This window comes from Pyrus communis, chromosome 10 (genome assembly GCF_041283825.1).
Source record: "Pyrus communis isolate YQ-2024b chromosome 10, ASM4128382v1, whole genome shotgun sequence".
Taxonomy (NCBI): domain Eukaryota; kingdom Viridiplantae; phylum Streptophyta; class Magnoliopsida; order Rosales; family Rosaceae; genus Pyrus; species Pyrus communis.
Window position 1 is genome coordinate 28,195,221 of NC_142574.1, and position 25,966 is coordinate 28,221,186.

Consider the following 25,966-nt stretch of genomic DNA (forward strand, 5'->3'; position numbering starts at 1 on the left):
TGAGCATTCATTAACCCACAAATATTTTCAACACGCACAACATTTTTCAATGTTTTCAATCTCATACAACCACTCCCGTTTTCGTACCAATATCGTACATTGGTTTAACTTGTCGTTACGATTCATGTTAAATTATGATGTGGCGCATGCGGAGCCCACCTTAGGAGATTGTTTCTCGCCAAATTTTCGACACGCAGACAAAAAGTGTCACGTAGGCTCCACGTGATGATGTTGAAGTGGATGAATCCAAACACTTAGATGATGAAGATGACAGTGACTTTGTAGTGGAGTACCCTGAAGATAAGGCCATGGGGAGTTTGTTTATGCAGTATGTGGATAGATTTCGGTGCATGTACAAGAAGATGGAGTTCTTAATGGAATGAGGAGGAGGCAAGGTCATCAGGAGCAAGGGACTTCAATGAGGAGGTTAGAGAAATGGAAGGAGATGTTGAGGTTGACGCTGAAGTTGTGCATGAGTCAGATTACAACATTGTCATTCAGAGGATGAGGAAGGAGGCACAGAACATGTTACTTATCCAGAATAGTCGAGGAGAAAACTGATATGAATAACCCACAGTTGAGTGTTGGATTGATTTTTAGAGATGCAATGCAGTTCAAGAAGGCTGTAAGCACACTTTCTCTTTATTCATGGCTACGAAATGTACATTTCCCATGGAACGAAAGATACAAGGTTGGTGCAGAATGCAATTGAGATTGCCCTTGGTTTTGCATGGCTGGGAAGATGGTGAACTCAGTAAGTCTTAATCCAACATGGCCTTAGTGGAAAGGACTTGTTCATGCAGAAAGTATATATGATCTCACATGCATACCCTGCACTCAAGCAATTGCTGGTATCAACTTGAAGATGGAGCAACCCGAGGACTACGTTATGTACATCCATGCTATTCCAAGACAAAATACTTGGAAACATACTCCCATTTGATTCAGCCAATGAATGGCATGTCTTTATGGAATGTGACTGATAATCTGCCAATTCAACCTCCTCTGTATACAATCATGATTTCAATTGTGTCAATTTTACGTCTGAGGTACTTCCAATACCAATTTAAGTTGTTGTTATGGGATTTATTTTGTATGAAATAACGTTGTTTCAGTTGATTAAGTGCTCGTTTGGATGTTTTTAAAATAACTGAAAGCGTTTTTTACGAAAGTATTTTTAGGTTCTAAAAACACTTTAAGTGCATTTTGGAAGAAGCTCAGATCTTCCACTTATAAAGTAAAGAAGCATTCTATCAAACCGTCAAAAGTTACAATACAATTACATATATATGTAACTCAGAAATTATAATACAAAACGAATGTTATTATATACAAATGGAACTGAAACCCTAGAAGAAAAAAAAAAGGCAGAAATTATGGGGTAAAAATCCGGAAAGTAAAAAAACCCGTCTTAGAGAACATCAATATTAATTAATCAATCATATTTGCTAACTAATTATATAGCTTCAAGATATTGGAATATTGTTCAACGTACTCCTCACATTCCCGACCATGCAAGCTAAAAATTGCAAAATAGGCCGAAAACAAGCGTCTATAGGATTCCTAACAAAAGCATACCAGCGTGACCCTAATGCCCTCTCCCAGAAGCTCACAATGAAGTTTTGGTTCCGACTGCTGGCCAACAAAGCTGACTGCACGTACGCCGAAGCTGCACGCTGCACCAGCTTGTTCCGAATTGTTATGTTCGAAGGGTCGAATTCGAAGTCGTTTTCCTCCGGAACTGTCGTGCTGTGTTGCGGTGAGTTCAACATGATGTCCTTCAAACTTGTGTACCGATGTTCATCGTCGATTTCGGGGTCCGTTCTGCTGCTTGTTGATGAGTTTCTGCGTAGAATTATGGCAGGCAGGCTTTTTGTGAGGTGAAGTTCTGCGTCCATTATAATTACAAAGCATGAGAGTTTGATAACGATGAAGTTTTGCGTGTAACAAATATGGGCATTCTGGAAAAGGCCGATCGGGAAGTTATTAGGGTTTTTGAAGGGAAGTTTGTAGGTTAACTGGTTTTGGGTTGCAAGCTGTATATTGTGAAAGAGGGAAAATGCTAGAGGTTTCTATGCATGAATTTGGATTCAAAATTAACCAATCCGGTTTATATTTTTGTTCATTGGTTATATTGGTAGATTTAGGAGCTACATTTTTTGCGGGTTTCCTTTGATACAGGACAGTTAAACTGGGAAAATGCTATATATAAAGATTGATTTTATTTAACTCACATATGGCCGGTTTATAATTGATGGTGCTAAATTAGGGTTCTTGCAAGTTCATCATGCATCTTTTGAAAACCACCCCCTTCCCCCATATATATTTGAAGTTTTTGAACATAAGTTCTGTTAGCATCGGTGTGCATCGTTGATGTAATGTGAGCCTCTCTTGCATTAGCAGTCTGCATTCACAAACATTTGTGTAGGTGACGGGTGATAACTTTGTTCTTCGTAATGAAGATCATTTGTGACTCGATGCATTAATTGATCACATCTCACAAAAATACAATATACTTGGTTGTGATGAGAGATTACTCATCGACTTTTTCTAAAAATTGAAGAATTTTTTTGAAAAAGAACACTGGCAGATTTTCAGACTAATTAAGTTTGTTCTCCATTGATATAGGATGCTCCTTTGAATCTACTCCCTCTCTTATCGGTTATAATCCTGCTGTCTTCGGATCGATGAACTGGCTGAAGTTGCAAGGCCGAAGGCCGTTTGTATACGCCTAGTGAGCTAGTTTTTTCCCTTTCGTTTGCTGTTTGCTTGGGCTTTATGGGATCCCATTTTAACCAAAAGAGTAACACTTTATTGAGAGTTCCGTTTGATAATTATTTTGTTTTTAATTTTAAAAATTCCATTATAGTTTTCAAAATTTTTATTAGGGATAGATGAGAGAAATAGGAGACGAAGAAGAGAGATGGAAAAGGTTAGGCGGGATATGAAAAGAGGTGTTTGGAGCACTAATGATCTGAGTTAAATGAATGTTTCACCATAATTGTCATTCAAGTTAATTACTGTGATGTCAACTTTGTTTAACTTTTATCTCCGTGGTTTACTTTCTTCCCAAAATTTGGATCAAATTGTCAATTTTTCATACATGTTGCAGTATCATGCGTGGGATTTTTTGTAATCCTTTCCACCCAAAACAATCCCGGTTGGGCGGTTCCTGCCCGACTTAGCCCAATAGGAGTATTTGAAGCCTTTTTAGGGGGGTGCGTATTTAAAAATTGCGTAATCCGTCCATGCGAAAGCTCTGACCTACCAAATTTTAACCCTAAAATAAGTTATGAAAAATGATCAAGTCATGGAGTTTGTTGATTCGTGCACATTTTATTGTAATCATGAGGTTGTCGAATTTGTTGATAACTAATTGTTATCTCTGACCTTTTAAGTGGGAGTTTAAAACCACGAAAATTATGGTTTAGGGGTGAGAACTGGGAAGAGTAGCCACCTATTGTAAACCTTTTCTTAATGATGTTACTGAAAATAAGTAAATAAAAAGGTTAAACCACTTTTAATACAAGCGATAATTGAAGACGGTAATCGAACTTAACACTTCGACTTTGCATGCATGGAATGAAATAATTGTGTAGTACATGAAATTAAAGTATAGAAGTAAGAAAATATTGTCTTATCAAAGAGTCGGATGTATTTTTGAAAGAAAAAAACAAGAATCGGACATATTGTGCTTGTATTTTTAAATTGTATTTTTTTAACAAACGATATTATCTACACTAAGGGATGAGAATCGAACCTAATACCTCTTGCTTACATGTGAAGAGGAATACTACTAGATCATAGTACTAAGTGGTTATATATTAAAACTGTTAATTGTGAGAATTGTTTATAAATAAATTATTAACAGTTTGATAACATAACATGTAATAAAATTATTAATAATTAATGCTCCAATAAGGGATATAGTTTCTTCAAGTGCATAAGCGCCTATTGCCATACAATGGAAGCATTCGAATTAACATGCCGTCTGCTAAAAATTTTGTCCCTCAAGTGACAATGCTCATTTATTAATTCATAAAATTGTCGCTCAAAATACAAACATATTATCTTAACTAGCTTGCTTCATTCACAAATTCAACTAATACATATATTTGAATGATTTCCTTTTACGTGATTTGTCTAAAGATACAAAAACCACATACATATACAATATAATTAGCCGATATAGGTGCCAACATTTCTGTCGATGTGAGCTCTTAAAGAAAATCAGTATATTATCCTAATCTAACTTTCATTCGTTGTGGAGGGGGTCAAAATTTGTAGGAGCATAAAATCTTACCAAAATTAAGCAATTCTAACAAACCATTTTCCACTAGAGAATTCACACCGTGGAAGTAAAGTAAACCCTACATGTTAGGGTCAATTCCTAGACATTTAGGTCAAATTCAACTAAGCATGTAGGGTTTCCCCTAAAAGGATTGTTCTTCCCATACGTTACGTCAAATGTGTATTCTCTCTATGCCTTGATATAATAACCATGATTTATGCATCTCTGTCGTTATAATTTGACTTGTCTCAAATGTCATTATTTTGAAAGCAAAACCAAAGCTCATCAGATCAGGCAAATGCATGGTCCAATTTTGACAACAAAAGCAGAAAAAATCCCCTGCGGCTGAGGAAGCAGTCAACTCCAAGCTTGGATTTGGACCACTTGTACAACAAGTGAACAGTTTGCTCTCTACCAAACTGGAAATATCTAGTTAGGGAGAAATTTTTCAATGTAATCGGTACATAGGGTGGTACATCACGTGTCACTATATAAATAGTGAGATATGTGTGTTAAAAAGTTAATAATTTAAAAAATAAAATTTTTCACCATCCCTATTAAAACACGTGGTATACCACTTATATTCTCGTCACAACTAAAATTTTCTCTTAATGAAGGTTGGACGTGGGAGAGGTTTTATTTATATTTTTACAACGTGACGTTAACTTGCTTGTAAAAACTCACAATAGGTTGTAACTTAATATTTATTTCGCTAAATGTATACCATATGTATTGTTTGTGTATTTGTATGAGGTGAACACACAAATTGTAAATTTTTAATCAACCGGAGACTGAATAGTGCTAGACGAACTGATCATAAACAAAGAGGTTTTAATTATTTATCTATGTATTTTGTTTTTCTAGCCTTTTATAATTTATACCACATGTTGCTTTCACTTTGCCCGTCACATCTTTCCCAAAAGGAAGGCCTCTTCTACATTTTCAATATTGTATTTTAAAAGAGATGTTTTTCTTTTCGTTCACTTATCCACTTTTATTTTATAAAAAAAAATTGATATTAATCTAATTTCATTAAAATATTTTATTGGTGTGAGTTGCATATTATTTGAGTTTAAGGATGTGATCCAATTGAAGTGCAATTTATGTGCAAATGTCAAATTCAATCAACGGTAGAGCCAAACTTCTAAAAAACGACTGACCATTTATACTTGAAGGGGACGTTTGTTGCGCCGGACTATCTCGGACTGAATTAGCTTCAAGGACTAAGCTGGACTGGCTTAGACTAGACTAAACTGGACTAACTTAGTGAAGCGTTTGATGCAGTATTGGACTAAGAAGCTGGATAATAACAAATTCTAATATTATTTTATTTAATATATAAATTATTAATATTTTATTATGATCTTATCTTTTTCTCCATCTTTTCCTACCATTTCCGTCCCACTCTTTTCCTTTTCTCTCATCGTCCCACCCTCTCCCTTTTTTTTTCCTCTCAAACCTCTCAATTCATGTCTCTTTCTCATTCCTGGTCAAACTCCTTATTGATTCCAGTCTCTATTTCTATGTCCTCCCTCCCTCTCTAGCTATGCGTTCGAACGGAACCTCACGGCTCCAATTTTCCCGACGAGTTGCAGGTTTCCTGATGTGTTTTTTGGCCAACCCTCATTAAATTGGATGAAGTTAGCACCGCCAAAAAATTCATCACCATCCCTGGACCGAGATCTTAGCTTTGCATGCTCGAATTTGTCATGGATTTGAAGAAGCCCAAACAGGCCGAGACTTCCAGGCCATTTTTCGGCCACATTCGACCACCTTTTGGCCTTGATTCAAGTAAAATCGTAATCTTGTCACTCCCAGCTTCAATTTGGTATATTTTATATGAAAGTTGGTTGTGAAATGGATCTGAAAGAGAGTCGGGAAGTTAATGATTGATTTAGGTGACCGGCGATGACGAGGAGTCTGTCGGGAGTGGTCGTTGAGCATGACAAGGACGAGAAATAGAGGATAGTCTTAGCTAGTCCCATGGTTATTGGGGGGTCTCACTAAGACCTCTTAGTGAAGGGTTTTGTCCATGCTAGTCTCATTTAGTCTCATTAATGTTAGTCCCAGCATGGAACAAACACAGTATTGGACTAATAGCTAGTCCAGTCCAGTCCAGTCCGAGTTAGTGAGGGCAAACAAACACTCCCGAAATGACCTATAGTGTGAGGGAGGGAGAAAACTGTGATGGACCATTTAAATTGTGTTGTAATTGTAAGTCACATGATATAAAGTTCGTACAACTTTGTATCTCCTAAAGAAAGCCATTTAAGACTAAATTTGGATTGCAGTCTTCCATTAAAAGAAGTATGAAGTTCGTACAATCCCACAGAGATATTATTAGGGTTTAGGAGAGAATATTTATACTTTATATTATTAATTAATGAGTAAGCTTGTGCGTGTACATGATTGAGCATGTTTGTTAAGATTGTGATTAACGGATAATCAATCCAATTAGTCAGACGCATGCCCCATTAAACTAAGAGGAGCTCTCTTTTTTTTTTTCTCTTGGTCCCTTGGATTTCTAAAAAATAATAATAACTACCATGGGATGACCCAGTGGTTCGGGACAAATTATAGACCCGTATTTCACACGGCACGTTCTGAGTTGGATTTCTGATGCTGGTGAATCACACGAGGATGGCTAGGGAGAGGCTGAAATGTCTCTATGAGTCTTTCCAACCTCCGAAAATGCGAACTGCTGCGGTGAAGCTGCAGATCCATTTAAAGAAAATAATAATAATAATAATAATAATAATAGAAAGATTTTTATTAATGCGAGAACATATGCCTATTTTTTAAAAATAATAATAATAATAATAATAATAGAAAGATTTTTATTAATTCAAGAACATATACTTTATTTTATTTTATTTTTGTCAAACGATAGATTTTATTAGACCGTAGGTCCATTTAAAAAACTAAAATAATAATAATAATAATAGAAAGATTTTTATTAATGCGAGAACATATGCCTTTTTTTTTTTAAATAATAATAATAATAATAGAAAGATTTTTATTAATTCAAGAACATATACTTTATTTTATTTTATTTTTGTCAAACGATAGATTTTATTAGACCGCAGGTCCATTTAAAAAATTAAAATAATAATAATAATAGAAAGATTTTTATTAATTCGAGAACATATACTTCTTCGTTTTTTTTTTTTTGTCAAACGATAGATGTGAGATTAGGCATTGACGAGATTCGAACCCATACTGTTATGCAAGGGCTCAACTCTTTTTCATCACTGTGAAAAATGACCACTTGCGAGAACATATGCCTAATTGAAAACGATATATCGAAGAAGAAACCATTAACCAATATGATTTCATTAATGAAATGAAATATCATGTGTATCAACTTGGTGGTTAAATTATGCATACTTGTTTGAACCTTGAACCAAATTTCATTAATTAGTTGCCTTGAGTGATGCTGACAAAAGATTCTATTTTGTTTTTCTTTTTCCATGTTTAAAGTTTAATTTTGTATATAATTAAGATTGATATATAGAATTACGATAAAATACGTTAGAATTTAGTTCATTTCATATTAACAATTAACAGAAGAGATGGATTGCCCCCTATTGGTTAGGATTTTTCTTTTCAACTATTATTCTATCCCGAGTTCAACAACTACAAGAGTTTCGAAGAGTTAGGAAGCATCCGTGTAGTGCTGACCAAGGATCGTTCGACATATGCTCAATATGATGATGTTGATTGAAGTTTGAAAGTGTTTTATCTTAGGGTTACGATGAGTAGCGTTTACATATATATATATGAATGTATATATATATATATATATGTATGTATGTATATAGCTTGGAGTTTGGGTCCTTATGGTAGTCGTACACCTAGACTATACGCGTGACTAAAAGTTTAGGAGAGGATCTTGTCAAGGGATTACTCCTTAATTAGTTGTTTTTTTTTTAGCCCTTACCTTGGAGTCTAATTTTCCTTGGGCCTCAAGGCAAGTCTTAGTACCTTCTCATTCTTCTAAAGCCAAGTTGGATCTGTTTCTGGTTCTATGAACTTGCACCTAAGTTAGAACGACTTCTTGGAGCACTTCTACCCCTAACAAATGTGCTAGTTTAAAGTCTATTTTTCAGGCCCCTCCCCCAAAAAAAAAAAAACCACCCCACCCCACCCAATAGGCTGGCCCAAAATGGAGGCCAGCTTTGAGCATAGCACATAGTGGATTGAGCAAGAAACCGGGTTGTATGCGGTATAGCTGACATCAGCCACATGAAACCCTTTTTTTGCGCCAGACATGTGGAAAACACGCACATGTGGGCGCGAATTGCCGACAGCGTAGCAGAGGTGGGGCCCACCGTGCAGGCGCATTATGGGATTCTGGCGTGGGAATACGTGGACCTCCTTGTCCACTGGATTTCCAATGGCTAGTTTTCTAGGTCGTTGGATTTCCAACGGTAAAAAATATTTGACATTCAAAATTAACGGCTACTGACGTGTCACAATCTGGACCGTTCGATTTTTAGATCAACAGTCTAGATTTTTCGACAAAAAAACTTTAAAATAAATAAATTTATAAAATGTCAAAAGTTAATACTTTTTTTTTATAAATAAAGAAAATGTCATAAATTAAAAATCAATTTTTTATTTTTTATTTTATAATAAAAATTTAATAAAATTGACTAGGCTATTTAGTTTTACGAGTGGAGGTGCACTTGGCCAATTATTGTTCATTGAAGTCAATTACTATTCATTTAGTTGGATTAAATGGACTTTGAACCAGCTCATTTTTTAGGGGTGGAGTTACTCTTAGGTTTGATACTTAACTGATCTTTTCTTTTGAGAGAACCGAAAAAGGGTAACTATGTACTTAAAAGACATGTTTTCATGCTATCATATTTTATGGTCTCACATGTTTTCTTTAAACTAAAAGGGCTAAAGCTATCGAGTAAATGAAATGTTATCATGATATGTGTAGCTTCGATGATAGAACATACAAATGAATTGCGATCGCAATTATAGTTTGGCTTTCGCTTCCTTGTTTATGATTGGAATCAGAAAAGAACATTGTTGCTTCTTTTCTTTTCTTTTTTTTTTTTTTTTTTTTTTGAAAGGAGAACATCGTTGCTTTTAGTGGCACTAAAAGTAGTACTCCTTTGCCAAATAATCAAACATGTTATGTGGTTAACAATCTAATTGAGAGTACTGACGCTGTAATGTACTAAACCATATATAGGGTGGGTTAGATTCATGCTGTCATACTTTTGGTCTGAAAAGCTAGAGGAGTTCTCTGTCACACCACCAAAAATAATTGATCTTCCAAAGTGAAAAATCAAAAAACTAGCAAGGGGGTACAAATGCAGTCAATAAAAGTGAAAAAAGACACAAGTACAAAGCAAGAAAGAAAGAAAGCAGAAGTCATGAGAAGTAGGAAAGCAAAGAAATGCTTGGATGCAGTGCAGAGAGGAGCAGCTGCCTCTGCCTGCACCTGCAGGTAGCAACTAGCAAGCAATAGCAACAGCACTAGCAGCATTAGGACTCAGGAGCTGCATTGCACGATGGGGCTACTGCTTCACGAAGACCGTGACACGTGCTCTGGTCTCTGTTTCTCATCCACTCATCGATATCTCACCCCAACGCATATGTATTGATGCATTACACATCGACACGCGCCCCTGCCTCCTCTCTCTCTCTCCCTCCCTCACTCGTCTTCGTCGTCGTCCTCCTCCTCCTTCAAACCCCCCCTCTCTCTCTCTCTCTCGAGCGTGTCACTCACAAAGTCTGTCACTCACACACAGACGCACAAGTTGGCCTTGCTTTAGTTAACTCAAAATAGAGGAAGGATTATCTTCCTTCTTTTTTTCTCCTTTTTTTCTTTTTCTTTACTTTGAACGATGAGGATTAAATTATACAAATATCTTATATTAATTTTCTATAAAATAAAGAATGTAAGAGAATATGATGCAAATAAAAAGAGAGAGAATATTAGTCTCTCAAAATAACCCAACTTTTCTGCATCTCCCACTTCCTTTAACGTAAGCTTTTTTCATCAGCCTTTTTTCTTCCTCATATCATATGCATGCTTAATTAACTTATGAAAAACTTGGATAAATTGCATGCAGTTCAACTTTTTCAGTTTTGTGAAGTTACTCATGCAAATCAGTAGTTTACGATTCAAACTTACAATTTCGCCAATTTTCGCACACCATTTTTTTTATTAAATAATGACAATAGAATGCAAGAAGAACACGTACCCATTTTGTTACGGTTTTTCTTTCACTCGAATAGAGTTCATTCAAGAAAAAAAATATGACTTCTTAAAAAATGGTTCTCGTGAAGTTAGGGAACCAAATTACAGCATAACATGAAATTCTAGTGGTTAAATGTAAAATTGTTTAGTTCGTGTGGTAATTATCCAAAATTTTATCAACTAATAAAATAATTATTTGATTTTTTTTTAACAAAGCACAAAATAATTGTACCAATATCATTTAGAGCTGTAAACTTGAGTGCAAAAAATGAAGCACATTGTTTCCGCCAATTTTGTTAAACCCAAGTCTACATTTGTTTAATAGTATATAGTACGTGAGATTGGCTTTTGTTTAGTACGAAATTATATATGTTTCTTTGTATATTATATTTTAATTTTATAATTAGGGCTAACAACGATAAAGGAATTAGTAGTGCAGAAGCATAAAGTGAGTACTTTCTTTCTTTGGGAGATTAAATTAATGTTGGCTTCTTTTTACCCGGCAAGTGATTGAGCATGGAACTCTGAGTACACGCTCTCTTAATAAATTAATCAATTTTTTTTTGCTGTTAATTAGTCTAAACATGTACGTTAATTTCGTTTTTTCGTAATTACTGTCGGAGGAGACTGTGCATAGTACTATGATTTAGATACCTAGTGTTTGTGTTGTGTGCAAACAGATCTAGCAAATTTTTATATGACTCGTTAATCCATATAAAATAATACAAAAATAACAGATTTTCGGGTTAATATGATAATGAATCAGGTCTTTATCGGGTTATCCGTTTAAGAACTCATCAACGAATGGAGTCGTTATTAGGTTACTTGTTAAGAACTAGATAAAGTATCATTTGCCAGATCTAGGCATTAAGAATGATAATTTCTTGCACGATCCGTTAAACCGACACAAAATAACATGACTCATTAACAAATCGTGTCGATATCGGGTCACCTGTTAAAAACTCTTTTCTTTTGAACAAACAATATTATCTACACTAAAGGGAGGGAGTGGGTTTGGTCTCACAATGAGCTAGCAATAATGTGCTTCAAATTCTCTTTTTACGAAAATCGAACCTAAGACTTCTAACTTACAAATAAAGAGGACAACCACTAAATCATATTACTAAATAGCACCTATTAAAAACTCGTTAAAATAACGAATATAACACGAACACAATAAATACAATCCAATTTACCAGCTTTATGTGCAACTGCCAATTTTTCTTAGTTTTCACATTTTCTATAAAAAAATTAAAAAATTAAAAAAAATTAATGTCTAATTTGTAATAGTAAACTACTGAGCTGTCTGACATAAAGAAAAGCATATGACACTGTGCGTATTCCGTTTTAATCATGGGAAATTAAGTAAAGAAATAGGTGTTTCATTATTCTCTACCGTCCTTGCCATCACTTTGGCAATGGTATGAATTATGATTTCCATGCCTAGTACTGTTTTGATGCTAGACCTAAATACAATATCGAAAAATATCACAACAAATTATAATATAAGTAGTTGGCAGAAGGGCAATTATAAAGTAAGGGTAAGGCCCGTAAGGACAATGACCTTTTCTTATTATTCACATGGGAAACTAATTGTCTTTGTACAAGTTAACTCATTTGAGAAGAGGAAGGGCAAAGGTAAATGCAGTTACTATTTATAATTTTTTTTATGTTTTATGCCTCGTAAGTGTGTACTTAGTAAGTTTGTTATTTGAAAATGAAACTCCGTATCTAATTTCGTAATTTATCTTTAAATACAAAACAGATCATAACATTACAAACAAAAATAATTAATTAAAATAAAAGGCAAATGAAGAAGATGGTTGAAATTTGTAGGCTTGTTAAGTGTGTAATTTTAAGTGTGTTATTGAAAACATTTGTACTTTTTTAGATTTTGTTACATTCGAATTAATCCAGGCTGTTGATTTACTAAATTTTGTTTAACTCAAATGCATTAAATTGTGCCAAGTGGGACAACATTTAATTTTCAATTTTTTTAACATTGGAAATCCAACGGTCTGCAAAGGCAAGGCAACGGTCTACAAGGGCGTTGGACTGTGCTTGTGGGTGAGCCCCATTGCTGCAATTTGGCAACTACAAAGACACAAGCCAAGACAATTCTTGCATGGGTAGCTGAAAGGGCACAAGCCCTTGGCCAAATTGCCTCTATCGGGACCATGGGTGGCGGTGCTCTAATAGTATCAAGACAATTTCATATAATAACATAACATTCAGATAATTGGATGAGAACATTGATCTTGAGTCACTTGGTGATGAACCTGGGTAGTTAAGTTTGAGAAAATATCAATGTGGCATGAAACTTAGTAATGAATCCATTTTGGTCTATTTGTTCGAATGCATAGTTGATTACATCTTCGATTAAGGTGAAATTGGTTCATGTTTCTCACATGACATTCCAGCCTAATTGCTAACCCGAAATTAGCTAAGCACAAAGATTATACAATGTGTTTAAACTACTCAACCTTGGTGCCTAGAAATGAAAGGTTGGATAAACTGTATACGTAGTACTCTTGTTGACCCTAAAAATTACAAAGCCTACGTGGTAAGCAGGCTGAGTAACTAATAAGCTAATTACGTCATTTGGTTGAATGCGGGGCGTGCCAACTCGTCAGCCGAGCACGACCGAGGAGTAAAATTTGTTGATGTTGCGTTGAGTGCGTCGTTGACTTCTTTATCTTACGACTGCGGCCGAGGAAGGAATAAATCTCGGCCTTTGGATTCTTGAGCCTGAAGACAAGGCTGCTAGTTTTGTGAAGTTCACAAATCGTCGGTGCCGGATTCGTTCACAGTGATTATATTCGTAAGAGTATAAGCACGTCGAATCGACATCAGATTGTACGGACACAAGTATTCAAATGTGATGTATGTCTTGATGGTGAATGTGGTTCGGCCGTCAGAATGCCGAACTCTGAAACTCACTTATGAGTATCCAATCATAAAATCACTCGGCGTCTAATACGCCGAATGTCGTAACTCGTAACACCTTACTTCGCCAATAAGGCTAATAAGATGACCTCTGCCAATAATGGTTCGAAAACCTTTCTCGACCGAGACTTGGATAGCTAACCATTCGACCTTGACGCAGTGTTGTTTATCCAAACTGAAGGTGCTCCTCGGTTGGCTGATTCTACGGCAACAGTGCTGTTTATCCAAACTGAAGGTGTTCGCCGGTTGCCTTCACAGTGCTGTTTATCCAAACTGAAGATGTGTCGGCGGAGAAAAGAAAATGAAAAAAATCTCAAGATGTTGAGAGGTTTTGCGCATGGCAATTGTGTGTTGAATTGGCGGTCCTTTAATTGTTGCATGATGTCTTGAATTTATAGCACCAAATCCTCCTTGAGATCGAGTTACAATCATATCTAGATTGAGACTTTTTGTTCTGTTCAAACTCTAATTCGACCAATCCTACCCCTATTAAGACTTTGAACTCACCCCTTTTTTTAGGCTACATTCATTGTTGGTCGAGAATCCAAATTGCACTAGGACTTTTTCGACCCCTTTGCTCATCCGAATTACTCATTCTTGCGATATGACTCGACCATCTTTGCTGAATGGCTCGAGATCACCAAGCAGCCCGTAGTATATTTGAAATAGCCTTGGACCGAGCATAAACCCACACTCAGCCCAACAATATTATTTTGGGCCCAAACAACTCTACTTTCAAACCCTACCCGGACAAATCCAGCATGGTATCTTTCTTATCATTCCTTCCCAATACGAAATGTGCAATGCAATGAAGTCGTGTTTGTCACATTTATGTTGTTTTTGTGTTATACATGTTGTCTTAACGGGTCGTGTTGTGTTAAACCCGTTATCTTAATGAGTTCTTAACATGTGATTTGATAGTGACTCGATTTGTTAACAAGTCGCATTGTTTCATGTTGAGTTAATGGGTCATCTAAGAATTTGTCATGCCAAGTGTCTATATCTAACAAATGATATCTTATCGGTAACATAATAACGTCCTGACTCGTTAATAGGTAACTTGATAACGGCCCAACTCGTTGGATAGCCCAGGAAGAAGTGACAATTTTGACTCTAACTTTCAAGATAAATCCACCAGTCGAAGTCAAGAGTGATGTTTTTATTTTATTTTTTATTATGCATATATAATATTTATGAATTTTGGCTTTATTATATACTCCAGGTATTCGGGTTTTTCAAATCTCAATATATAAAGGTCAAGCCATGCAGGACAGTATGCAATGCAAAACTTCTCAAAATTTTAAAATCTACAAAATTTCTTTGTAACATTTTATACAATAAGAAAATACCTCCATATCTATAACAATTTTGGCCTACATTGCTACAATTTGTTCTTTCTCAAAGAAAACTTCATTAAAACCAAAATTTATCATGTTTTAAAATTAACTTAATCAACGTCATAGATGTTTTTTTTTGTCTACTTATTAAAAAATTATGTATGTTTCAAAAGTAAACATGTAATACTATTTACAAGTGAAAACGTTACATACATTTTATTTACATTATTTTACCGAAACATGATAGCAACATATAAAAAGACATAAGTGGACACGAATAATGCACTTCTGGTAAAAATAACACCACTCCATTCCAAAGTATAATAACTTGAGTGGCCTACATGGGATTTTTGTAGGTTTGTGCATATATGAGAATGTGGGTTCTAAGCTTGTCTCCCCTTACACAATTATAAAAATATAATTGTTCTTGTCATGTTAGAGTAGGGATGACAACGTGTCAGATCGAGTTTAAATGTGCCATCTCCATACTTGAACCTATATATTTTCTTTGAATTTGAAACCTTAATAACCCTGAACGGATTTTTCCTGTAAATGAACTCGTCGAATAATGAATTTCTATCAAAAAACGGTTTTTCCCACTATGATATTTATATATCTGTTTATATTATTAAGTAAATAGGGAATGTTAAATAAAAATAAGATTAACTAGATTACTTATTAATACAAGTGATAAAATGCATATAATAAAATAATATTAAATTATGTTATTGATAATTATAAGCATATAATTACTAGCACGAACTGTCATATTTAATAATGGATGACCATTGATAACTCTCTATATATATAATACAATATATATATATATATATATGAAAATAGTTCGGTTTCAAGTATGGGTTCGAGGTGGATGCCACAATAACTATAATTGAATCCAAAACTGAAAAATTTATCCGGTAGTTACTCATAACCATAAAATACCCAAAATTTAATCTTTAAAACCGAACAGTTCGAATTATTTATCCGGTAGTCACTAATATTAATGCAAAACTTTTTATCCCTTTGATTAAGTATAGGTGCTCAATAAATCAAAATAATTGATCTCCCCCTTTTGTACATTGTTTTCCAGCAAAGAGATCATTGTTTCATATGGTTGGCCCATAGACTGCTGCCACATTGTATATACGCTAAACATAATTAAAGAAAAAGAACAAAAATATTTAATTACATAATAAGGATGGGTAGGAAAGAGACACATCATGATCCGTACGGACCAATAAGGCTTAATCCCATTAATTAAATCTTTTAAATAACCACCATAGAAGGTCTAGTGATCGAAAACGAATTTCATGCTCTTATTTTGCGTAATACGTTATGAATTCAATTATTGAAACGTAGGAATTACACAGTGAAGGCTAGAGATATTGAAATGTCTTTGTAAATTTTTTAGTCCACGAAAAAGTAGATCGACTGCCACGAACTAATTTTTTTTTTTTGTTCTTATTTCTTCTTTCTCTCTCTACAAGATGAAATCCTGAGTATTCAAATAGAATGAGAGAGAAGGGAAAGAAAAAAAATATAGGTGAGAGAATTCTTGTTAATTTTGTTGGAGAATTTTATTTTTTTTATCTCTTTTATATGCCCCTCAAGTCCTTGCTTCAAGTGAATTAATTAAATATAAATCACCCCCCAAAGGACACTTTATTTAAAGGCTGATTGGTTGGGAAGGTGAGTAAGTTCTCAACTCGACATTTGGGTGGTGGGAAAGGCCTTTTATTCTTGTACTTGATTTTTGGAGGAGAACTTGTTGGTGCTCTCCTTTTTGTGATGGATTCTAATTAGCACTAATCCTCCTGCTTAACTCTCAATTACAATTTTGCCATTTCAAAACAATAATTAATTAATGGGTTCTTCGTAAACATGCCTCTCAAAACTCAAATACATTTTAAAAACATTTAAAGTTTTTGTTCTAACGCATCTATAAATCTTGTTATCAATCAACGACGATGAGCAGAACTATCATATCCTAAACCAGCTCCGCTGTAGCACGATATTGTCCGCTTTGGGCTTACCATGCCTTTACGGTTTTGTTTATGGGAACTCACGAGCAACTTCCCAATGTGTAACCCATCGTGGGATTGCTCTCGCCCGAACTCACTTAACTTCGGAATTTTAATATCCCACATTGACCAACGGAGAGGGGGTGATGTGCCTTATATGTACATGCCCACCTCCTATAGCACAAGGCCTTTTGGGAACTCACTAACTTCAGATTCCATCGGAACTCTAAAGTTAAGCGAGTTCGGGCGCGAGCAATCTCAGGATGGGTGACCCACTGGGAAGTTTTCGTCTGAGTTCCTAGAAACAAAACCGTGATGGTGTGATCGGGGCCCAAAACGGACAATATTGTGTTACAGCGGAGTTGATATGGGATGTGATAAGAACATTCAAACCAATCACAAGAAAATGCCAAACCAACAAAAGCAAATGTCAAAAAACACAAATCATGAACAATTGTTATTGCACTACATATGAAATCATTTTCATTTCTAGAATTTAATTTCATAAGTGTTTCTTTATGAACTTTTATCTCTTGGTATATTTTTTTTCCCTCAGTTTGTAAATTTAAAACTTGGTAGATTCTCATTGATTTCAAATTATGCAATCACATTGTACTCTAATAACACAATATTTAATTTCTTGGGTAAAAATATTCAATGCTAAAACTTTTACCACCAAAAGTTAAAATAACTGCAAAAACAAACCGGTAAAATTAACTTATTTCTCACTTTTTTCCATGCTTTAATTTGTTTCAATTTTAACATTAGTGAATCGTATGAATGGTAGTTACAAGAGAGCATGATTTTCTCCTCTTTCTTTTCCCTCCTCTTCCCTCTCCTTATATTTGAATGCTTACGATTAAGATACGTCAACATCTTGTGATGAGTTCTTAGAGAAAGATAAAGTGGAAAGTGTGAGAGAAGGAGAGGGAAGGAAAGGGAATTGGAGGGAGAGAATCTAATCCGGCCAGAGGGATTTATAAAATGTTTCTATGAGTCATTTTTATTTTGACAGGAAAAATAAATTATCGTAACAAAACTACCAGCAGGTCCTAAAAAAAAAAAGTTTTCAAAGTCAAATACAAGGAGGCAAATTAACTTGTTTCTGATCAGATGACAACTAATGTCAGTGGTGGCTGAAAATTGAGGCAGATTTTATTAAATTAGGGGATCTAAAGAAGTCTGATTTTAATTGGGAATCAACTTTTTATGGTAAAATAATGGATCTTTGCAGCCTAAATTTGTACAGTTAAGACTGTTAAGTCATAACATGGGCTGCACTGTGCACTCCAATAATGGGAATCCATGTTATCTTGAACAGATTATACATATAAGAAATAAATAAAAATATATTTAAAGTCTTTCTTTCTAATTTACTGTATTTCGACAAAAATTTTTTTTCGAATTTACATTGAATTACAATTAGCAATTATCAATTCATGCATGAACGATGTTTGTTAACTTTTGCTTTGTCTGACTGTTTGGTGATTGCTAACCATTTATAGATGTGGGTGTTATACTAAAGTCTACACTGAGTTTGGCCAACTATCATCGTGCGTGCATGAGTCACGTTCACCCGCTTTTGCCTTCTTAATTGCCTACTAGTTGCTATTAATTAACTACATATGACGGAAATTTTAAAATACTGAAAAGTTTGACAATATTCATTAGATTATCAACAACATATTAATAGATTTGATCTTATTGTTTAGTTCAAACTCTTCACCCCTCCAAATGAAAGAAAATACAAAATATATTTAGTCGTCCATTTTCTAATTTTCTTGTCGGAATTTATAATTAGAAAAAAATAATAATAATAAAATTAACAAACAAAGAGGGTAATGGCATAGAGGTAAAAAGGAAAGAGAATAAGGGGTAAAAGGGAGAGAAAGATAATATATATCTATAAAGTGGAGAGAACGGCGCTGTGTGCTGTCTTTTCCCGATAAGCCCGGTGGTTTGCTCAAATGGGGAAGAAGCAAACAACTCTCTCTCTCCTCTTCCATCTCTCTCCTCTTCTTCTTTCACTGTTCACTTCTTCTGCTACTTAACCCTCTCAAACCCCACTTTCCATTTTTCAGTTTTGAAACCTCTCCCCTCCGCTTTCCATCAATTTCCCACATTTTCTCTGATTATTTTCTTACCCGCCAAACATCAACCCTAACTCGCTCCCACCTCCCGACCCCTCTCGAATTCTCAGCTCACAAACACATATCCAGCTTCTGTGAGTCTTTTTCTCACTCAATTTTTCAACTTTCTGCAGATAAAGCTCAAATCTGTTTACTTTTTGTTTCTGGGTTCTTTGGTTAGGCCAGTTAGTGGTGCTTTTCTGGTTTCTGGAAGTCTGGATTTGTATGCCAAGGGTAGTCCTTGCAACCTGGGAGGTTCTTAGGTCATCTCATCAGTCTAATTTTCTTGATTCAGTTTAAATTTTGCATTTTTAATTCTAATTAGTGTTAATTAGGTTGTCATTAATATGGGGTTTGAGATTGGAGGCAATGGGAGGGATAAAGTTTCAACATTTTGTCTTGATTTGACGGATTCTTTGCAGCAAATGAACTGATCCCATCAAGTTTAAATGCGCAGATCTGTGAGCTTGCGTGCTCCAAATCTCAAACTGCTCATGAATCTGCAGACAAAGAATCACACTGCTCCATTTCTGCTGTCTTTACATTTGTTTAAGTTTTAACAATCAAAGAGAGCTTGACATCTGTCTGTCCCAATCAAAACCCACAACATTATTCAAGGTTTTAATTTTCCCATTTTTTATTTAAGCTACCAATTATCATTTCTTCTAGTTTTTAATTGTTTAATATATATAGAGGAGAGCAAGAACATGCCTGGCATTTTTAGGGCTCAGGAAAAAAATTGTGTGAAATTTACTGCTGCTGCTTGAATCTAAAGCAGAAAAGGGATTGCATACTAATTATACTTTTTTTGGTTTCTAAATTGGTTATATTGAAAAGTTCATCTTTAAAAACCCTTTTGTTAGGTTTAAGCATTTAACTTTTATTAGCTTGAGATCTCTGAAAGCTGGTTTTTTTAGTGTAAATATGTACTGTATTTAGGCATCTGATCAGCTGTTTTTACTTGCTTTTGTGTTATGTGTATTTTGGGAAAATTTTCTTCGTTTTCTTTTCATTTATTGAATTAAAAATGGAAATGAAATATCAAAATTACTGCTGATGGTTTTTTGCAGAGCTGAGAGACTGTGAAGAGTAAAACTGTGCAGGCTTTGGTTTGCTGCTTTTGAAAGCACACTGCGGGAACTGCAAAAAGCTTGAGAGAGAGAGAGTAGAGAGAGAGCCTCTCTCTCCTGACTTAGATTGTGATATATCAGCAGCGTAAAAAAGGCCTTTTTATCACTACACAGCCAAAGTACCCTCTGAGTTATCGTCATCAATGCATAGGACACTGCAACCCCACCTCCTGCACTCCTCCTCCCCTTCTTTCTCTCTCTAAAACCACTCTCTCCCTCCCCCAAATTCAACCCCTTTCTCCCTCTCTCTCTCTCCTCCCCTTTCTCTCTCTCTAGAAAGAGCTAAGTGGTGAAAAGGATAAGAAGCCAGCAAAGCAGAACAGCGGAAGTGCCCAAATTGAATGAGTCTTTATGTGAGAAAGGCATGAAACTACTGCTATGGAGGTGGAGGAGATTCAAGCCAGCAACAAGTTCCCAAGAATCGGAAATGGCAGCAGCAGAGATCATAAGCCATCACCCGAAGACGAAGACAATCAAGACCCATCATGCCTAGACTTCAAGAGGGCTGCCGCCGCCACCGCCGCAGCTGATGCGGGCAACCGTCTCCGTGGGTGGCACCACTCCCGCATCATCCGCGTTTCCAGAGCATCCGGCGGCAAGGATCGGCACAGCAAGGTGTGGACTTCAAAAGGGTTGAGAGACCGGAGGGTCCGCTTGTCTGTAACCACCGCTATTCAGTTCTATGATCTCCAAGATCGGTTGGGTTACGACCAGCCCAGCAAAGCAGTTGAGTGGCTGATCAAAGCCGCTGCCGATGCCATCGCTGAGCTCCCTTCTCTGAACAATTCTTCGTTCCCCGACACGCCGAAGCAGCTCAGCGACGAGAAGAGGGCGAGCTGCGAGCGTGGCGGATTTGATTCGGCGGAGATTGAGTTCGATCAGAATTACCACCCGAATCAGAGCCAGCCCGGGAATCAAAGCCAGCACCTTTCGTTGTCGAAATCTGCTTGCTCGAGTACTTCCGAGACCAGCAAGGGATCGGGGCTTTCCCTCTCTCGGTCGGAGATTCGGGTGAACCGGTCGAAGGCCCGGGAGCGAGCGAGGGAGAGAGCCGCTAAGGACAAAGAGAAAGAGAGCATCGAGTCAACTTATCCAGGGAACATAAACAACATATCCCAACAAAATGGTTCTTTCACTGAGCTTCTCACTGCCGGCATCGGCAACATTCACAACAACAATTCTCCGACCGCATCTGCTCAGCATCATCAGCAGAATCATGGTGGCGGCGGCGAGCCCATTTTGTTCCACAAGGCAGCAGCACCGATGGATTACTTCAGCCCCGGGCTTCTGGGGCTGTCGTCTTCGGCCCGGACCCATCACTCGTCCGGATTCTCCGGACAAATCCATCTGGGGATGAACTCGATTCCGCAGACAATGTCGGTTGTCTCCCCGTTCAATGTGTCCGGGGAACATCACGGACATCACAGTTCGGAGCTTCAGCATTTCTCATTTGTTCCCGACCTCATCCCGGTCACTACTTCGTCGCAACCGGGCAGTGGCGTTGACTACAACCTGAACTTTTCGATCTCTTCTTCCGGCGGCCTTGCTGGTTTCAATAGGGGGACCCTTCAGTCCAATTCTTCCTCTTCACCGTCTCTTTTGCCTCATCACCTTCAGAGGTTTTCTCCCATAGACGGATCGTCCAATGTACCCTTCTTCATCGGAGCTGCCGCGGCTGCGGCTTCTCCAACCATGGAGAATCACCACCACCACCACCATCAGCAGCACCAGCAGCAATTCCCTGGTGGATTTGATCGCCGCTTGCAGCAGCTCTACGGTGACGGAACCCGGCATTCAGACCACAAGGGCAAGGCAAAGAACTGATCTTTTTCCACGATCAGTACTTGATAACCCATCTAAGCTTCTTTCTGGTAAACCTTCAACGATCTGATTTTTTATTATCTTATCTTTTCTTTTCTTTTTCTCTACATATGATATACATTTTCTGCTTCTTTTCTTTGCATTGGTTGCTTGCTTCTCTATTTCTGTGCTTGTTTTTTGCCTCATATATATATATATATATATGTGTGTGTATCTACTTAATCCTATTTATACCATCTTTTTATAGCATTATTGATATATAATTGTTAATTTGTTTATAATTTTGCATAGAAGTAGGGTTTGCTTGCTTTTCTTGGTAATCATAAACAAGTGAAGGAATCGGGTCAAAGGTTTCATGGAGATTTTAAAATATATTGTTGTCTGTCTGCTTTTGATTCCTGCATGGATTGGAGTGAATGGGGGGATCGGCTGGTTGTCTCCTCGTTTGTTCTCTTGTTTTGGTTCCCTTCTCTCTTAGCATATGAGGTCCTCCATGGAGGCTTGACAGGTGTTGGCAAGCACTTGGCTCAGGCCATGTCGTTTGGCACTCGGAGGAGGCTTTGCTTTTCTGGTTAGCTTTAGGATACTTAATTTGGGAACTGGATCCTCTCCTGAGCTCAGGATGGGGATCCTCCTGAGCAACCCATCCGGGCCGTTGAATTTTGGTCCAAATGCTTCAAACAGGGGGCCTCTCTAAAAATTATAATAATTGCAGCCGTTGGATCAAGTTTGAACGGCCTGGATGGCTGCTCATGAGGATCCCCATCCTGAGCTCAGGAGAGGATCCAGTTCCCCTAATTTGTTGTTTTCTGCCCTTCCAAGCTGCACCACATGACAAACTGCTCGGTGGCCTGTCGGTCTTTGCTTGTAAATAATTTGGCAGGAGTTGTTGTCTTTTGCTAATTAGCATGGTGAATCGTATTGGAGAGCTAACTTTCAACTTTGTTTGCTTAGCATTTAGCATATAGGATATAGCAGTTAGCATGAGCCCTAACTAACTTTTTGGTTCCTTTTTATTAGGATCCCATGCACGTAGGCAAGCATTGGCATTAATAAACTAAGTTGCTTCAATCTGTTCTCTCTAAAATGTACAAGAAACATAAGAATACATGTATATATGGAAAAAGAATTTAAAAAAAATAATTCCTATTTACAGAAAAGTTGGAGCGATTTTGACACTCATTTTATGCGTTCGCAGGTCCTTGTATTTTTATGCTTTAGTTTTACTTTTTCTTTACTCAATTACCAAAACAAGAAAACAATGAGTGAAAATAGATAAAATAGGAGTGTATATGAAAATCAGACACCAAAGAGAAAAAAGAAAGGGTTTGAAATGGAGAAGAAATATGTTTAAGTCATAAATGTTAAGGGAAAGGAGCAAAATATTTATAAAATAACAACTATATATGTTTTGTATAGAATTTTATTTAGTTTTAGTTGATTACATAAGGGTTAAAATGAATCATAAATTGGGTATGTTCTCGACTCTCTATCCTAAGTGATTAGATGGCAGTTAACTTAATCTAATAGTTGGGTATCTTGTAGTTTGTTTCTGGCTCAGAAGTATACCTCTATAAGTTGGTGTTTTATTAAAAGAGAAATGAAAAGTAGATTCTTTTAAAGTGGGACTCTCCATGGATTATGTGTCATTTTACAGTTTAACGTTTATTTTCGTGACAGTATTATAAAACATGGTGCCAACATATGAGGTGACAGAGAGTTCATAGGGAGTCCCACTTTTGAGAGTCTCCTTAATATTTCTCTTATTATAAAAGACCTCGGTGTTATTTGTAGGGAAAATAGACTTTTAATTTATAGATTGTTGTGATATGTTTCTGTGTGATCACAGTTACCCATCTCTGGCTTGCATTGAGCCACACCACCACAACTCCAATTTAGTTAAAGCTCCTCAATTGCCATACATATATTCTGAGTAATAATATACTTTTTCTCTTTCGGAATATTTACTAATCTGTTTATGTTAATGGGCAAGACGTTGTACAATGCGCCCCTTTAGGGTTTCCATATTTAAAGAACTGCCATTAATGACAAAATTTTAAGAACTATAGTACACATTTTGCTTGCTTAGTTATTTCTTATCCTTTAGGTTCCTTCCTTTCAAAACACATTTCTTGAAATTAGTTGTGCGTAAATCTTTTTGCTCAACAATCCATGCAACCCAATTTGTTCTTTTCTTTCTTCCTCATCTTTGTTTTGTTTTGTATAGTTTAGTGTTTTAAGACTGGCAGTTGGAGGAAAGAGTTGAAGCATGTGTCTTCTTTTTCTTCTTCTTCTTCTTCAATACTACTATTGATGTTGCTAGTTAATTAAGTAATGCAGGAAGGCAAATATTTGCAGTTCTGTTCGTAGTTTAAACGAAACAGTTTCCGAAAAAGGACTCTGTGAAAGGGTATTTATTTCATCTTTCCAGATTAAAGGATTAGGGTAAGAGGCAGACAGATAATAAAGATATAATTAGGTTTCATGGATATTATAATTTCTTAGTCGGATCGAATTATCCTTGGTAGTATTTCAAACCTAGTCCATTTCAGTAGTGATCAACCCTTGTAGTGTTTTTTAATGCTTCATAGTGTGCCTTTAAAAGTGCGGTCGAGATTTGGACTTTGAGACCTCGGATCATTTGCAGATTGGTTTGGTACTGAGGTGATTCTGAAAAAAGCTGGTATCAAAAAAAGCTGGGAGCTGTTTTTGTGTTTGGTAAACATTCAGCTTCAGCTTTTTTTCACAGTTTTTGGTGAAAAAAAGCCAAAAACAAGAAGCTGCAAAACCCAGCTTTGAAAAACTGGCTTTTTTTCACATCTGTTTTACATAAAAATTTACCAAACACTATAATACTGTTTTTTTTTTCAAAAACACTTTTACAAAAAAGTTTACCAAACACTCTGCTGCTTTATTTCACAGCTGCTTATTCTTACAGCACAGCAGAAGCAGTTTTTTTTCAAAGCACAGCAATACCAAACCAGCCCTTAATCTTTGAGTTTTCCAACCGAGCATGTTCTCCATGTGTTAGATATTGCTTGTTGCTGTGATTTAAAGGTGCTCACGGGTCAGATCTTAGAAAATCTGTAGTCACGCTTAGTTCTTGTTGATTGCTTTTATTCAGTAGGGGAGATTTTTCTATGTGACCGGAACATGGCCCGTTACATCACGTGACATAATATAGGTGGAGAGAAGTTTTTCATTCAAGTGTCCTTCCACTTATATTATGACATATGGGGTCGTGTTCCTGGTACACTGACGGATGTTAATGGTATTTGCATGCAGTCTCAATTTTCTTGCGATTTATACTGCTCAAATCATAATATCTTCTGCATTTTCCCTTAAGTTTACTGCAGGCTTTGTCCTTCACTTGTATTTAACTAATTATTACTAGTATCTTCAATTGGAATTATTTCTTTAGTTATTTATTAGTTCATGCATGATAATTTCGATCATAAATTCTTATGCAGGAAAGTGAAGTTAAACAAGCAAGGGGAAGCTGCGAGGGAATTCATGTGCTTTTCTCTGCATATCGGATGATAACTTAATATTATAATCGTTCTGGAATTGTTGGTATTTCTGCTTTTAACCATTTTCCGTTTCTTTATTTTCGGATATATATATTTATTTGTCTGTGTTGGAGAAGATGTAACTGACAATTTGATTGAAGTTATTTTCTTTTCTCCTTTTCTTACTCTTCAAGTGATCTTGAATGTATTTGGTTTTGTTGAAGCTCAAGTTTGGACCAATAAGTTGACTAGGAAAATGTGCATGCATATACTTGACATGCTTGCTAAGTTGGTAATCTTCGATACGGGGTTAGGTAGGTTGGCCGAGATAGTGTTCCCGCTCCTTTGCACTCAAGGTCTTGCCCAACTCGTGCGCACATGATTTATATGCATATCAAACATAAAATCCTGCTTAACGTAACTTGAAAGTTAGAGAAAGTGGTGGATTGCTCTGGCAGATAGGATGTTCCTCTTCAATTTCTTTTAGTGATATTGCTGTTTGAAGTTTGAACTTGAAATGCAAGTATTTTTCAGGAAAGTTTGCTGTTGAAATTCAATT

The 25,966-nt window shown here is 36.3% G+C and overlaps 1 protein-coding gene across 3 annotated transcripts; it reads left to right on the plus strand.

The window, feature by feature from the left end:
- The first annotated feature begins 18,739 nt into the window (after nucleotides 1-18,739).
- On the plus strand, nucleotides 18,740-25,585 carry LOC137729771 (transcription factor TCP2). 3 transcript variants are annotated; one of them, XM_068468792.2, is made up of 4 exons: nucleotides 18,743-19,042; nucleotides 19,405-19,565; nucleotides 20,018-21,948; nucleotides 25,369-25,585. In XM_068468792.2, the coding sequence occupies exon 3, from the start codon at nucleotides 20,456-20,458 to the stop codon at nucleotides 21,899-21,901; it is 1,446 nt and encodes a 481-aa protein (XP_068324893.2). In that variant the 5' UTR covers nucleotides 18,743-19,042; nucleotides 19,405-19,565; nucleotides 20,018-20,455; the 3' UTR covers nucleotides 21,902-21,948; nucleotides 25,369-25,585. The 3 variants fall into 3 exon arrangements, with proteins under 3 accessions (XP_068324895.2, XP_068324893.2, XP_068324894.2); XM_068468793.2 differs by having other exon boundaries at nucleotides 18,748-19,210; XM_068468794.2 differs by lacking the exon at nucleotides 19,405-19,565 and having other exon boundaries at nucleotides 18,740-19,042.
- Nucleotides 25,586-25,966: the final 381 nt, after the last annotated feature.